At 39.0% G+C, this 15,566-nt stretch overlaps 4 protein-coding genes across 4 annotated transcripts in view; 1 reads left to right on the top strand and 3 right to left on the bottom strand.

Moving 5' to 3' along the window:
* Positions 1-76: 76 nt before the first annotated feature.
* Dcr-1 (Endoribonuclease Dcr-1) lies at positions 77-8,289 on the bottom strand. Its single transcript, XM_017619598.1, has 15 exons — positions 7,555-8,289; positions 7,332-7,501; positions 6,116-7,255; positions 5,800-6,025; positions 5,324-5,663; positions 4,974-5,270; positions 4,664-4,903; positions 3,325-4,575; positions 3,111-3,243; positions 1,697-2,955; positions 1,493-1,606; positions 1,335-1,440; positions 642-1,279; positions 336-577; positions 77-264 (listed from the first exon to the last, which is right to left on the bottom strand). The coding sequence occupies exons 1-15, from the start codon at positions 8,178-8,180 to the stop codon at positions 96-98; spliced, it is 6,951 nt and encodes a 2,316-aa protein (XP_017475087.1). The 5' UTR covers positions 8,181-8,289; the 3' UTR covers positions 77-95.
* A 2,223-nt stretch (positions 8,290-10,512) lies between these two features.
* On the top strand, positions 10,513-11,660 carry LOC108365544 (chromobox protein homolog 3-like). The gene is made up of 2 exons (XM_017619594.1): positions 10,513-10,730; positions 10,796-11,660. Exons 1-2 carry the CDS (start codon positions 10,621-10,623, stop codon positions 11,388-11,390), a joined length of 705 nt encoding a protein of 234 aa, XP_017475083.1. The 5' UTR covers positions 10,513-10,620; the 3' UTR covers positions 11,391-11,660.
* A 27-nt stretch (positions 11,661-11,687) lies between these two features.
* LOC108365542 (mitochondrial GTPase 1-like) lies at positions 11,688-12,747 on the bottom strand. The gene is given in 5 exon segments (XM_017619592.1): positions 11,688-11,869; positions 11,872-12,264; positions 12,267-12,428; positions 12,431-12,574; positions 12,577-12,747. Coding segments are annotated over 5 exon segments (948 nt in total). The 5' UTR covers positions 12,665-12,747; the 3' UTR covers positions 11,688-11,708.
* Positions 12,748-12,848: 101 nt separating this feature from the next.
* The window catches only part of LOC108365541 (O-glucosyltransferase rumi-like), a 7,085-nt gene continuing 4,367 nt past the window's right edge, over positions 12,849-15,566 (bottom strand). Inside the window, exons 2-3 of the mRNA XM_017619591.1 lie at positions 14,059-14,280; positions 12,849-14,005 (exon numbers count right to left, since the gene is read on the bottom strand). Coding sequence (XP_017475080.1) covers positions 12,912-14,005; positions 14,059-14,203 — 1,239 coding nt within the window. The 5' untranslated portion in view covers positions 14,204-14,280 and the 3' untranslated portion in view covers positions 12,849-12,911. The remainder of the gene's footprint in view (positions 14,006-14,058; positions 14,281-15,566) is intronic.

The following is a 15,566-nucleotide window of genomic DNA, read 5'->3' as shown; positions in this document are numbered from 1 at the left end:
TTGTTAAGTCATTAAAAATATGTTTGCCTTAAATAGGTAATATGGAGAAATACGTACTTATTCCATAAGTGTCAGGGTGCCGGTATGGTTATGGCCTAATCCTTCTTTGTTATCAAACCTTGCTTCTTTAATTGACGTAATGCGCATTTGGCAGCCGTGCACTTTGCTATACGATAATTGCGGCCAATACCACGGAACGTACCCTTGAGGAAGACTTCCACGGTGACTCGCACCCGGCGCCCATCGGCCAGTTTCTCCGGTTTCCTAAAAAGGCAAATATTATAAAATATATGTATATTTGTCATGCGTTTCGAAAATCTTATTTTTTCAGTTACCCAAATTTAGCAGTTTCCGGTTCAAGTTCCAGCAATTCTCTAATAGGCGATTTTGGCACTGAGTTGCTGAATTGTTCTATCTCTGGCTTCATCATATTACTATACACCTGCCATACAACGTCCAGTGACATATTGGAATCTAAAAATATTGCGCCCGCTATTGATTCGAATACGTCACCTAAAGCCTTTGGCACTTCAACATCCTCAGCATCGTCACACTCTTCTTCCGAAAGTAGATAATACTACGAAGCAATCAAAAAGTATTTGTTTTATAAAACTTTCAAAGCCAAACCTATAGTTTCATACTTCCTCGCTTATGCTGTGTCCATTTTCATTCTGAATTCGTACAAATCGATCGATAACTTCATTCAGACCAGGGGACAGATGTCGGAAATATTTATGGAAACCATGTCGAACGGCTAATGATGCAAATATCGTGTTATTTACTAACGCTGAACGTAAATCCGTCAAGGCACCCGGTGAGTGCTGTCTGGGATCTTCGTACAGATGACGTGTGATCAGATAATCTAGAACTGCATCACCTAGGAATTCTAACCGTTGATAGCAATCCGTCAAACGGTTCGGCGAGTAGCTGGCATGAGTCATGGCTTGCAATAAGTAGGAGCGATCGCGGAATTTATAACCCAAAGTGGCTTCGAACTCGTCAAAGCCCTCCAGCATATACTCCAACTCCTGTGTGGCATTAGGCGAATAGTGGAGGAGTGGGCTTTTTGGTGCAGCCCACTCTCCATATACCGTTATCTCACCATTATCATCTGGACAAGTGCTGCCGGGAATACGAGGCGTTTGTGGATTATATGGCTTACGTACAAACGGAAGTACACGTATTCCCAACCAAGCCATGAACAGCAGTGCGCCTCGCGGACCACATTCGATTAGGTATGCACCGATCAATGCTTCAACGCAATCGGCCACTGATTTATCTGCAAGTATTTTTGATTTTAATTGAAATGATTACGCCCAAATCTATAAACCAACCTGGAATGCTGTGCTGAGTCACAAGATTGTAAGGAATGAAACATGTAAAGTCTTTTCCCTCGCCACTCTCATCGACGGCACTTGCGTCCTCGCTGTAATTGGATTCCTAAGAAAACCAATACTTTTAACCAAGATTTTAAAAAGTTTTAATCACTTACATCACTAAACAGCCCCAGCTTGTCGGCTTTTTCGCGCACTAAGGCGCATATCTCGGCGCTGTTTAACTTTTTAATGCTAGACAAATCCACCAGTTTCCAGTGATGCGGCGGTATCTGATTGAAAAACGAGGAATTGTGATTCAATACGAATATTAGCATTTCAACCATTAAAAAAAAATGTATGCAAGAATGTTCGTCACCCACCTTTGCCTCGATGAGAGCTTTCTCAAGCTCTTTGGGCACGAAGTAGCACGGTGGCAACCAATTGTCGTGCGGCTCAAATTTCGTCGCTATCATATATTCGCCTAGCTTTTTTCGTCGCCCCAGTCGATACAGATTGAGGTTGGCTACTTGTTTTGATCGCAAGTGGCTGAGTTTGCCTTCGTGTACGTTTTCGTACGTTATATATAAATAAGTGGTAATGGCGTATTTGAGAAATGAGTCCCCAATTGTCTCCAAACGCTCCAAATTAATGCCGTCATTCGCATTCGACATGGTTAAAGCTTGCAGAATGATACTTGGGCTTGGTCCAGGGTGACCGGTTAAATCGGGTTGGCGGTCAAAACTAAACAAATCGCTGTAGACTTTCTTGATTTCCTCCCTTGCAGGCATCAAACTATCATTGCTTTCCGCACTAACTTTTCTATCAAATCTCAACTGTATCAGCTTCTTATATCCTTCACCCCATCGCTCCAACTTAAGCATATCCTTGTCATTGAAATTATCGAATATATCACCGCAACCCTGTACTTCGAACATTTCAAGCGGATGCGACTTCAAATAATCGGCATTCAAGAGTGCTATGTCTGCAGGAGTTAGCAAGTTTCCTCGTTCGTCCAAAATAGACATTAATAAGCTTTTGTCAGCATAGGGCAAAAGCTTAAAAAACATCTCTGCAGTAGGCAATTCGTCGGGTACATACGAATTGCCGCCGGATTTCTCCTTACGAGCCAACGCCACTGGCTGATTGTATTTTACAAGCATGCCCGAATGTTCAATAGTCATCCTTAATATTTTTGTAGATGCTGTAAATTGTGCGATGGACTCACGCAATTCTGCTTCTATGCTAGGCTTTAAGTCTACGAAGTTGTACCCCACAAGCAAGTTTTTTGTTTTCTGATAATTACGCTCATTTGCATTGGTGGCCTGAATGATGGAAAGTTGTTTGTTGTGCTTTTCGATCTCTTGAACAGTTTCAATAGTCTCGGCTTCATTCTTCGAAGTGAATGCGATTCGTAAAGGCCCACAATCATCATCATCTTCATCGTCACTATATTTGGCAGGCTCATTGCCATCATAACTGGATGCAAGTGAATCGTCGGAGTCATAATATGCAAATGAATTTTTCCGATAATGATTTGGTACATTGCCCTTATTTTGCATACCTTCATTTGTCTTTTTATTTTGTTCGGATTCTTCTAAGTCCCAGAATGTTGGAGAACCATAACGCAACTGCTGATCGCCTGTGAGAGTTTATTAAGTATTGTAGCTAATTGTAAGAAAAAAAAACTAAACACGAACTTACAAAAACTAACATTTGATGGAAAATATNGTCGCCTGTGAGAGTTTATTAAGTATTGTAGCTAATTGTGAGAAAAAAAACTAAACACGAACTTACAAAAACTAACATTTGATGGAAAATATTTCAAGCATTCTTCTTCATCGTCCTCTAATGAGTCAGAGTTCTTGCTGAAATTTAAATCATCTGCCATGTCATTGGACCAAGTGCCAATTTCTATGAAAGTGCTGTCCTGCAAGAGTAAATTTCAAACTCGTTACTTTTATTTCTTTTTTATGCTAATAAAGTTGTTTGTGCGGTTTTCACAAAATACCTGTAACTTTTTTTCGCCTTCAATTATGATTTCGTTAGCACTCTTCGCTTTGGATTGGTTTTCTTCGACACTGTTTCCACACTCACCATTGATCCCATTATCTGTTCCAAAGCTATTATTTTGCTTGCCGTTTGACTCCTCTTTTCCGTTATTGTCTTTGTTTTCTTGGCCCACCGAGGCGTTTTTACTTTCCTTTGACCTCTTCAAAACCTCCGACAAACTCCAGCCAAAGTCCAGCATTGGCCACTCAAAGTTGTCGGCAATATCCTGCTGCCCTAAGCCTATATCCATTGAAACCTTCTTACGAATATCATCAGCTAGTAATAAACCATTTATGCGATATAGAATGCAAGGCAAACAAACAGCGGTGCGCCACAGTGAAGCCGGAAATGGATGTACAGTGCACAATTCAGGCACAAGAATTTGCTTTTGTTCGAGATTTTCGCGCTTGGCACGCTTTGTCTCTTCAGAGCTTGTGGGTAAGGCAACGCCTTTTCGATTTACATAGCGAGGTGTCAAAAAATTCAAACGTGCGCTGGTGTGATCCACATCCAGTAAAGGCTGCTTGACATTCTGTATTGTTAACCCGTATTTGAGAGAATAGTAATGCTTAAATGTGCGGTAGTTTTCGCCAGGAAAACAACTTAATGGTGACAGCTGTGGACAAATCTCCGCTACGTAAAAGTACTGCGGCTGATCTTGATTGCGATACCACGGCATAACGACGGCATCCTTGAACTTATTCGCATCAAAATCTGTGCATTTGCGCAACTCGTCGGGCACTGGAGTGGGCATCATACTTGAATTCCGTTCAATCAATTCGAGGAAGTCCCAGTCGATCAGTTTTCCACCGTCCTTTTTCAATGTGGGCACAATGAATACACAATTTTCCGTGGAATCAGGATCGAAAAGCATTAGGAATTTCTGCAATCGCAACACATTTGTAAATGTATAATTCAGGAACGTGTTTATGCAGCATATTTGGGTTTCGGTGAGAATTACTCGATCTTTTGAGAGGACTATAGAGACTTTTACTTCGCCAGAGCGTGTAAATATGGGAAATGAGCTGACTTTGGGTATACGTTTAAGGGTTAGTATACCAAAGCCTTGCTGTGCATCCTCCGGTGGATATATTTTACGACCACGTGTATTTTGCTCCTCCGGGATGGGACATTGTAGAGTCAAGTCAATAAAATACAGATAGCAGGGAACGCCGGCAGTAGGGCGACATTCACTGAATTCCGAGGCTATCTAAAGCAGTGAATTGTAAACATTATTTTAAATTATGGAACCATATAAATTATAAATATTCGCCCATTGCAGTGTAAGGAGCACTTACTCGCTTATAGTAGTATTGTCTTCGCTTTGTAGTTCCTGGTCGTGGCTCCGAGTTTTCATGGACGATTTTCTCATCCTCCTCCGCCAGTTCAAAGTTCTCCCAATCGGGTTCCACGGCACGGAAACCCTCCTTTCCTATGGGCTGCAAGTTGTCGTCCAACTCGCCAGTTTTGTGGAGCTCTATACAAGCTTGTAAGGCGGCCATTCTACGCGCCAATATATTCGAAGACATTGGAAGCCCCTTAAATAAAAAATTTGCCCATTATCAATTTTAATACATGAACTTGGGATTACACAGAATTTCAACATACAACTATATCATATTTTAATGGCGAATTTATTGGAAGTCGTATAGTATATTGATATACTTCGGCATCACATCGCATAGTTTTTGTGCAACGCCAGAGCGCAGTAAGTTTAGTAAATGTGTCGCTTGGTAATTTGGAGCAATATTTGTTGACTAAAGCAATGGATGAAGTAAGATCCACAGACGCGCCGGTCAAAAGATATTCGCATGGCTTATAACGCCTCACACATTTATTATAATAGTCGGCGAATTGATGTTCCATCTCTGATGGTTCAGTGTTAGCGCATTTTTGAAGGAGCATCTGAAGTTAAAATAGCAATTGATTTGAGAATTCAATAACAAAATATAAATTACCTTCTCTATTTCACGATACTCTGCCAGTTGTTCTACGATTTTATTAGTTGTGTATTCTATTTGTTGGACCACCGCATCAACACCGGTATCCATGCTTTCCGAATCTTTTGCATTTTCACAAACGCACTGAAAACGACGTTTCACTTTTTGCGCCTTTGGTGGAGCCTTTGTTGCTGTTGATGTTTCTTCTAAAAAGGAGCTGGAGGCTGAATTATTTAGTACGCTGCTTATGTCCGAAATCGCATCGTTTAGATCCAGCACTTCATAGCAAATATCTATAGGCTTTATCGGTACTAATTTAATTTCCTGAATTGAAGGTGTTTCATATTTAAGCTCCGTGGATGAAGGTAACTCGTCTTCAATTTCTACTAAATTAAAAGCATCTGTTGTTTCACTTTCCGTGCCTTCAATGGCCGGCAATTCATCTTTAATTTCCTTCAACGTTATCTCGCTCTTCGTTGGTGGTTTACTGGTNTATTGAAGGTAACTCGTCTTCAATTTCTACTAAATTAAAAGCATCTGTTGTTTCACTTTCCGTGCCTTCAATGGCCGGCAATTCGTCTTTAATTTCCTTCAACGTTATCTCGCTCTTCGTTGGTGGTTTACTGGTAATAACTTCTGGATTTAGTATTTTGACTATTCCTTTTGAAGAACCGATTGTGAATTTGTTGCCATTGTCATTGCTAGTTTCTTCGTCTTCGTCTTCGTCTTCGTCTTCGCTTCCTGAATCTGAATCGATCCCATCNCTGCCATTGTCATTGCTAGTTTCTTCGTCTTCGTCTTCGTCTTCGCTTCCTGAATCTGAATCGATCCCATCGTCTTGTCCATCTTCTATTTTACATAAGTATCCATGACACTGATCACTTAACTGTTCATTTTTACAATGAACTGCCTTATAAGCTGGCGATACTAGTATCACATAATAGGCAGGAGCTGCTCTCGCTCGCCCTTTACATTGTACATAACTACGATATGTTGTGGGTGCATCCCAACGCACTACAAGATTACACTTAGGCAGATCTATGCCTTCCTCTAGAACGGATGTGCCGATTAATACATTGCAGTCGTGCATTCGAAAACGTTTTAGTACTTCTTCCTGACGTCTGTGCTCGATTTCGGCTTCTTTGGGTTCGGTTATAGGATCAGCGACACGGTCAGTTGTGAACTGACACTTAAGAAATTTAAGTTCTGGATCATGGCGGCTCATTTCGCTCAGCAAATCAAAGAGCACACGTGCTGTGTAATTCGAGTTACAAAAAATTATAGCACAGAGTGTATCCATCGTATCACTGTTGTCACGCATTAGCCGACGGTTAAACGGCCGCCGCTTGAAGCGCCCATGTGAACTACCTGCTCCATGGCGTCGGTTGGTACCAGTGTTGTTTTCACTTTTGTGCGCTGTGTTACTTTGTAGCGTTTGTTGTCTAGTCTGATCAGTCGGGGGTGACTTTACAATCGGGTCCAAATTATCAATAATAGAGCGAGATTCAATTTGTAGCTTCGTGGTGACGTTTTCAACACTATGACAACTATATTCGATACTTCGACTGAGCTTTTGAAAATCCATCTGATCCAAATCCTGGCTCATTTTCTGAATTGTTTCATTTTTTGTCATTAATTCTTCGGGCTTGAATACGCGTAAAGTCTCTAGCAACCGAGAAACTTTAGGACTCGAAAAACGTTCGACTAACTCTTTGTGAGTTGTTAACTTTTTGAATGTGTGTTCACAAATTGCGTGAAATTCTAGAAGTGCTGTATTCACTACACATAGTAAAATGTAGTGGCGCTCATGAGGCGTCTTTATTTTCTGTTTTTCTATCCGATGAAACATGTTAATAGCAACACGATCAGCACACCACGGGCCCATTTCGTAAAGCACAAAAAGCATGGTTTCCAAAAATTCCATAGGTTCCTCTTTCGGGTCGGGAATATCTGCAATAATTTACGATTATTACTATCAACATACTTTAATAAATTATACAAGTTTTAAAGGATACAATATACATACCCTTCAATTCCTCCATGTATTCATCTGTACTATAGATTTCAAAAGGATCGTAGCGATGGTCTATTAAGAATGCTTTTCGTGTGCAAATAATCTCCTCTAGGATAACGGTCAACTCATCACGTTCATATGGCATGCATTGTACTATATACTCACTTGGTTTAGCGCAATATCTAAAGAAATGTATCTATCATTTGTTTTAATATATTAACAAATATCTACACACCTTAATACTGTTACGATGTCGCTAGCTGTTTCTGCTTTACAGTGCACACTGTTCTCCAACGTATTCAACATCGCACTTAGCTCTTCCAAGGAGCATTCAGCGCTGTGCAATGGCCCTGCTAGGCCCAACACTTTCGGCATATCATCGCTGGAGCCATTGAAAAATTCACAGAATATCTGACGCAGATCTCTATACATCGCAGCTTCATGACAATCTTCTAATATCATTAAATGAACATTTTTTAAACTCAGAATACCGCATTTCATAGCCTCCAAACACGAGCGAGGATGAAGAACATACAGTTGAAAACCGTGTGGAATATGAACCAGCTGTTTGTCACCAGCCCCCGATTCCTCTTTGAATACCTTCAAATCAGTCAAATGTTCTATCATAGTTGTTATTGATGGCGTATTTTGTTCACAGGTTAAGTACAAATTAATCTTTCCGGCGATTCGAGCTTGCCTTGCCAATTCCTGTAGAAGTTTTAAGGCAATAAACTCCTTGGATGATTTGTGGCCAAGACATATCATAACATTACGTTCGAAGGCGGCGGAGAGCAATTCAATTTGGTAATCACGCGGGGTAAAGATAGTGGTGTGAATATTATCACACCAGTGGAACGACATTTTGGTGGCATAAAACACAACACAATTTTAATTAAGTATAAAATCAAAATCGAGGAAATCAAACCGGAGCAAATTTGGGAAATCACTCAATCTATACAGCCGGTAAAAACTTGACACCGATCAGCTGATTGTAGAGTTGGGTAACTCAGCACTGTGCTGAGTTACTGTGCTGACTCTTAGAACTGTGCCGCACGCTCAGACTCACCTCTGAAAAAATTTGTAACTCAGTAACTCAGTTTATGTGCTGACAATGTATAGCTCAGTGTGCTACAGAGTCGATATGGTAACTCAGTTGATGTGCTGACACTTGCATAGCTCGGTGCGGCTTGCATTGTTTAGAACTGTGTCGATGTGGTAACTCAATTGATGAGCTCACACATTCACACAATATGCGCGTTCCTTATCTCCCAGAAATAGTCAGAAAAAGTCCGAAGTAGTCAGATTTAGTCCAAAAAGCGTTCCTTAACTCGGAAATGACAGCAAAAATGAGAGAGCAACAGCCAGTGAGAGTGACTCTCATCAGTCCGAAGTAGTCAGATTTAGTCAGAAGAATTTTTTCTGGCAAAATCCTGAAAAGTGTCAAACTCAACTGAATTTAAATTAACGGAAATTAAAGAATACGCAAAAAGTGAGAATAATCTAAAAAGTAAAAGAAATGAATTGAAATTGGAAGGAGGCAAAAAATAATTGATATAGCAAGTGTTTATTGTGCTTGTGCTTGTGTGAATGTGTTTTGTACATACATTTCTGTTCTTATTTGACGTTAGTTTTGTTGTTGCCATTCTTTGGACTAAAAATTTGGTTTTTTGCGTTCCTTTACTTTTCCTGTTACTCTCTTTTAGTGAGCGCATTTTGCTTACGCTCTGGCATTTTGACACTTTACAGATTTTAGTCCAAAAAGATAAGGAATGAACCTAATACGATCTTCCAAAGAGTACCATAATAGATGGCATCACTAGACTAACCATCAATTGAATATACGACTACCAAATTTAAAAAGAAGCAAGGCGAATAGCCAAGTTATGCATACTTGCACTGCTATACCATTTTTACGTAAAAATCAAAACCAAACAGAATTCTACATGTGAAGTGCTGTGCGTTGGGTAACCTCTTACATGCATAGCCCATTTAACAGATTCTTATGTGACAACTCTCAAGCAAAACTAAGTAGGGAATTATTTTGCAAATGAACTCACCAGTTGAAATCAGCTTTGTAAAATTTTTCCGGCCAGCTACGAACAGAAGCTAAGGATAACCATTTCTAAATCGATTTCGATTACTAACATCATCAATAATTTCGATGTACATACCAATTGTGCGATAGCACACTTGTGCCAGCTCACTGTGCTGACTCATTAAAGTGAGTTGGAGTTACTGAGTCAGCACACGAAAATTTACAGAGTTACCCACCCTTAGCTGATTGCATTAAATACATTTGAGTGCAAAATAGTTGTACTGTGGCAGGGATGCACTTCTTAAAATTAACGATAAAAATGTATTTCCTTTTCACCCGTTGTCCCCAAAAACGGTATCACCGTTAAGCTTGCTATACAGTTCAATGCGAGCGTGAGCGTGAACTTTTGCAAAGGCAAAGAATTCCATTTATATTCTTATGGACGCTCACACACATCAGTCAAGACTTGTCGATCACATGTGAATGCTTTGCGTACGCACATAGTTGATGGGAGCTTGAAAAAAGGCATATTATGGCTGCGTTTCATTATACATTCCGGATAATCCCATTTCACAGCCGGAATAAACAGAATGCCTTTGAAATATACGTTAACATATCATCAGGAACGTTCTAAAGAATAAGTAAACAAAAAAGTTTATTCCAAACGTTCAGAATGAATAAAGAAATGCAGCCTATGTATTTTAAATTAGTGTTTATTCTATAATTCTGAAAGATATTTTAATTCTCTATCTTTTGATGTATGAACAATTACAAAAAGTTAAGAAATAACGAATATATTGGTCAAAATAAAAAGCTCACGCTCACCCTTGTATTGAACTGTTTAGCAGGGGGGAGATTCTGTAACCAGTTAACGAAAATTTTCGCATCGGTATAGCTTTTGTTACGTATGATATGAATATTTTTACGTCAACAAGTGCGATAGCGATCCGTAACTTGTCGCTAACTGGTTATAGAATCTCCAGAGAACATTTAAATGTTCTCTGCTATTTGGTTATTTCGCTCTCTGTGAGCGTAATTCTCTCAATTTTCCCATTCTTCCTGATAATTATCTGCTACATAAGAAAAGAAACAAAGCCACTGTCATATTGGATGATGAGGGGCTAACGATTTCACCACGGGAAAATATATGGGATATTCATTCGAAAATTTCCCAGAGATGCAACCGTGTGGTTGTTATTTTCATGATAGACGCCATATTTGTGGAAATTGTCGAAAATCCAAAATTTTGTTCAAATAATTAATAAAATGGTGCGTGCAGTAAAGGAAACTGGGTTTGTGGTGGAGAAGATTTGTGACAAAAGAATAACACCAGAAGGAAAAGTTGAATATTTCATTAAATGGCGAGGATATCCAAGGTGAGAGTGTTTGAAGCCGACATGTTTGTATGTACGTTTTTATATTCTACCAAATTTGCTTACAGCGCTGAAAATACATGGGAACCGGAGGAGAATTGTGACTGTCCAGCTTTGATACAAAAGTTTGAAGAGTCTCGAGCTAAATCAAAGAAACGGGGAGAGAAGAAACCCAAAGTTGAAGAAATCCAAAAGCCTCGGGGCTATGAACGTGGTCTTGCAATGGAGCAAATAGTTGGAGCAACTGACGAAACCGGTGATGTATCATATTTAATAAAGTGGCAATTTTGTGATGAGCTTGACTTGGTCGCAGGAGAAGAAGTGCGACAGAAAAATCCCGAGTTTGTAATTGACTTTTTCGAGAGACGTTCGCCATTTCAGCGCGTCATTAACGAACGCTTGCTGGGTGTTCCCGATGAACTACGTGTAATGAATATGAATGAGTTACAACCTACGGTCATCAACGAACAAATGACTACTGGTGATTCAGATGCTGTAAATAATGTAAATACAAGTTTGGCTGCAGATGACATTACGCAGCACACCGCTAATGAAAGCACTGGAAGCGTTGATGCTACTGCAGTTTCATATTCTATTCCAGTACCCGGCGTTGGCAATATCGCAATAGATGTGCCCCTTTTAGATACTTCAGCTTTGCAGTAAAGTTTTTACCAAAATATGATTTCACCATTTCTTTACATATAATAAAATTGTAACCGGCCGATGTCTGTACATTAGAGATTTTAAAGAAAAATTAATATGCCTGGTCTTTATTAGAGCAACAGAAGCCATATCAACCTCACGCTACAGTTTTGCTTACTTGTGCTGCTTCCTCATTTGCTATTTCATCGAAACTTATAATTAATTAAAAAAGGATAATCTGGCATTTTTAAGGGCTTTCTACATAAGTTCCTTGCTATTTTTAATGCTTATGTGCATTCCAATAAATTACAACAAGTACATAACTCATAAAAAAAAAAATTAAAAATTTTTATTGCAGAAAAATACATCATCTGTCAGATTAACACCACCGAAGTCGCCATTTCGAAAATTTTTGATAAGCTTGCGAGCCGCTACCAAAACATCCGGCAGATTTACCACTTGGCCATCGAGTTTTTTAAATTTTCTTTCTACTCCTAGCTCTTTGCAAATGACACTAGAACTTCTGCAATATTGTCCGTTGGATGTTCTAGTCCAACTGCTTTGACATATTCAAATCGGTGATGCTTATTCATCCAGTATAACATATAATCAGCAATTAACTCTTCTCCCACTAAATGATCCGGCAAACAACCCACTAACGCCAACTTCATACCCATTTCATCATCAGCTACGCAGGGTTCTAAAATTCCAGGTGTGTCAATCATATAAATCAATGGGTCCACGCTGATTTTTATTCGTTCCATAACAGAACGGGTTACACCAGCAGTATTTCCAACTTGCGTTGCACTTTTCTTGCGTAAATTTTTGTTACGTAGTACATTTATTAGCGAGCTTTTACCAACATTTGGTACTCCAATTATCATGATACTTGCATCTTGAAACCTGTCCGGTTATAGCGGTCTGATGACGAAACTAGTTTGTGCGCTAAAGGTATCACCCGTTTGACACCTGCACATTGCTGGTCCTTACAGTTGGTAAACACAACGTGCTCAATACCTTCACGTTCATGCAACTCCTTGGCAATTTTCCGTTGTTCGCAATTTCTGTAAGATCTTTCTTATTCAGTACAAGAATATGGGGCTTTGCACCACCGGATATAGTATGTTTGAATTCCGGATTTCGTCCGGAAAAAGGAACGCGGGCATCATGTACTTCAACAATACAATCCACGGACCTCAACTTTGCTGCATTTGTTTTAGCCCTTTCCCCATGTGTCCGGGAAACCAGCGAATCGATTGCTTACTGGCTAATTTATATGCCTCCCGAAAAGACATTTGTCTTATAACTTAAAATCAACAAGAACTGTAACTTTAATTTATTTTTTACACAACTTTAATGCAAATGCACTTTGTGATTTTGATGCAATAACAAAAACTATTAAAGCCATCTGACTTTGACGTTTAATTTTGACTACAAACTTAACCTCAAATTTATCATAGTAAACAAATCGACGTTTTGTAAACTTTGCGATTTTTTAGCTTTATTATAATTTTGCAATACTTTTGAGATTCTTTAAATGCTTTATAATTCTACTCTTTGTTTAGGTTTAATCGGAATAAGTTCTGGGTCGGACACAACCTTATATTTAATTAACGTTTGGTAGTGTGATAACAGTTTTTTCCAATAGCACTCAACATCCTGCATACGGAGATGATTCCAAATAAACTGCTTTCCACGTTCAGCAATCTCTCGAGCTAAACTATCGTGCTCGAGAAAATATTGTATAATATTTTCAATATCTTGCTCGCTTGGATAACTTTTCAATGGCACATAATGAACCCATGGCTTCAAGGCTGGGTAAAAAAATTCATTCCATTCATCACCCACATGAAACACTAACGAGTTGCATAGAAACAAGTGCTTGAAGCGAAAACTAGCTGCTACACCTCTAAAGTTGAATAGGTATTTATATCGGCAATGATCTTCAAACAACACTTCTTTTGCAGGTTCAGCATTGAGGGTATCTAGTGGTGATTTCCAAGCTTGGTTTTTTGTGTACTTAGCATCTACTAAACCTGGTCTACGCCTTGACAAAAGCACCAATGCGTCCCGTTCGTCCGAAGTGCGAGAACCCCGAAAAAACCCTAACGGAAGTTTTTCTGACCAAGCTGTTTTTGCAGCTTCTTTTGATATACTCTCGCGTAATAAATCCCAGCGACCGATGCCGGTCGGATGTAAGGAAATGGCTGGTCCTCCAGCCCAGAAGGTCCATGCCGGATACATTATATCTAAATAGTCTTTTGTTTTTGAAAATGAGAATATTGGTCCTATTCTATCACCAAGGCCTGATGGTACCTGCGGCCAATCGCGAGTGTTTATGACCATATCCATATCAGGCAATTCGGGCAGAAGTTTTAGTAGGAAATGTTCGATTCCACTACATCGCGCCGGAAACATACACTCTTTGTCGCGATAAAGACGATGGTTTAATATCTTGTATCGTGTTCCATATTTGGCGGAAGTCTTTACCATACTCTGAGTGATCCCCTTTTTTCGAAACGGTTTGAGGTCATTTACTAAGACATCGCTATGGCATCTACAATCTACATCATTTTCATCCGCACAGAGTACAAAGGACTCTAATGATTTTCTTACTTCCTCAGTTATATGGTTGTCTAATAGATATGGAATTTTATAAAAAGGGGTTATAAACTAAACAATTGTTTACCATTTTCGACACCATCAATCTCAATGGAAGAGCAATTTTCGTTGCTATCCTTTGTGCAGATATTACTAGAGTAAGCGTTCTCACTTTGCGAAATGGTATACTGATGTCGGGCTATTAAAGTCAAGAGGAAAACCCAAAATTTCATTTTATTTATTAATACAATTGCCTCTTTGTTTATATTTGCAAATTTATTTGCCGGCAAATGTGCGCTTTGACAACCACCTGTCCAAGGCGAATTCGCCTTTGGGTGTAGTGATGTACTGAATTGTTGGTACCCAATACTCGGTAACAAAACTCAAAACAGATTTCGGTACCCAATAGTATTTCTTTTCGGTAACCCTAGCCATTACATGCATTTCAAGTTTAGAAAGAACTTCCATTAATAATTTATATGATAACGGCTAAAACACTTATCGCAACATATTATTTTATCAGTATTTACCTTAGTCGATCCAAGGTTCAAGAAAAATGCTTTGACGGATGAAGAAGCCTTTCAGGGGGGAGATCCTGTATATACATCTTTAATTTAAATCAGTATTAAAAGCCATGAACCAATTAGAACAGATCAGACCGTTTGAGAAGCAGCCATTTGTAATAGCAATTGTGAAAAAGTGTGTGACGTTCGTAATTTTGAAGTTTGCTATTTCTGTTTTGCTTCTTTTTTTATATGTATTTTGTCGGTGATTTATCTCAGTAAAAAATCTGGAAAAATCGCTCGTGTAAATGGTGATACAAAAATCGCTTGCCTCAAAGTAGACAGCAAGTCAACTTTTGCAGGCGATTATCGCCTGTCAAAAAATCTCCGTATGTAAAGGCAGCTTAATTTTTAAGTGATTTTTTGTGCAAATGTAATTAAAATGAAGTGCGCGGTAATTGAATGCAAAAACACGTACAAAAATAATAAATTGGTTAGCACAAATATGTGCACAACATTGTCTGCATTTCTTCTTTATGCTTCGTCTTCATATTCTTTGTTTACTTTTCACAGAAAATAACATGGCGCCGAAATTACAACCGTCAGCCAGATAATTACTTTTTTCTTTTGCTTCATCTTGTCAGATCTTGTGTAGTTGGATCATGATTAAAAGCTCTATTGGCTCCTACATTCGGGTTTTGATAGGCGAGTCTCTCCTGAATCGTGTTTTCCATATTTTTGGCTCATATGCGCTTCTATTCGAAACCTAAATGTTTCGGTAATTTTGCTGTTTGACATTTTTTCAGGATTTTACCAGAGAACGTTTAAAACAGAGCTGCTTCTCTGTTTTAAACGTTCTCTGGTAAAAGCAAAAACAAAATACCTGTATAAATTCGCCTTGAAGGTGGTGTTGTAAAATCAGCTGATTTCTTCGCCTTACATGTGTTTTGTTTTTGCCAAGGCGAATTTATACGAGGTGGTCTTGATGGCAAATTTAGATTTTCGCCTCGGTACTTATTAATGTCAAAATGATGTGTTTGTTGTAAGCCAGGCGCATTCATATTACAAGAAACACATCTGGGGTGTTCACAGT

The sequence above is a fragment of the Rhagoletis zephyria genome, unplaced genomic scaffold (genome assembly GCF_001687245.7).
Source record: "Rhagoletis zephyria isolate East Lansing unplaced genomic scaffold, Rhagoletis_zephyria_1.1 Rzeph_scaffold_01909, whole genome shotgun sequence".
NCBI classification, from domain to species: Eukaryota; Metazoa; Arthropoda; class Insecta; order Diptera; family Tephritidae; genus Rhagoletis; species Rhagoletis zephyria.
Note: the sequence above shows the minus strand (reverse complement) of the source record. Positions and strands in the feature narration are given on the sequence as shown.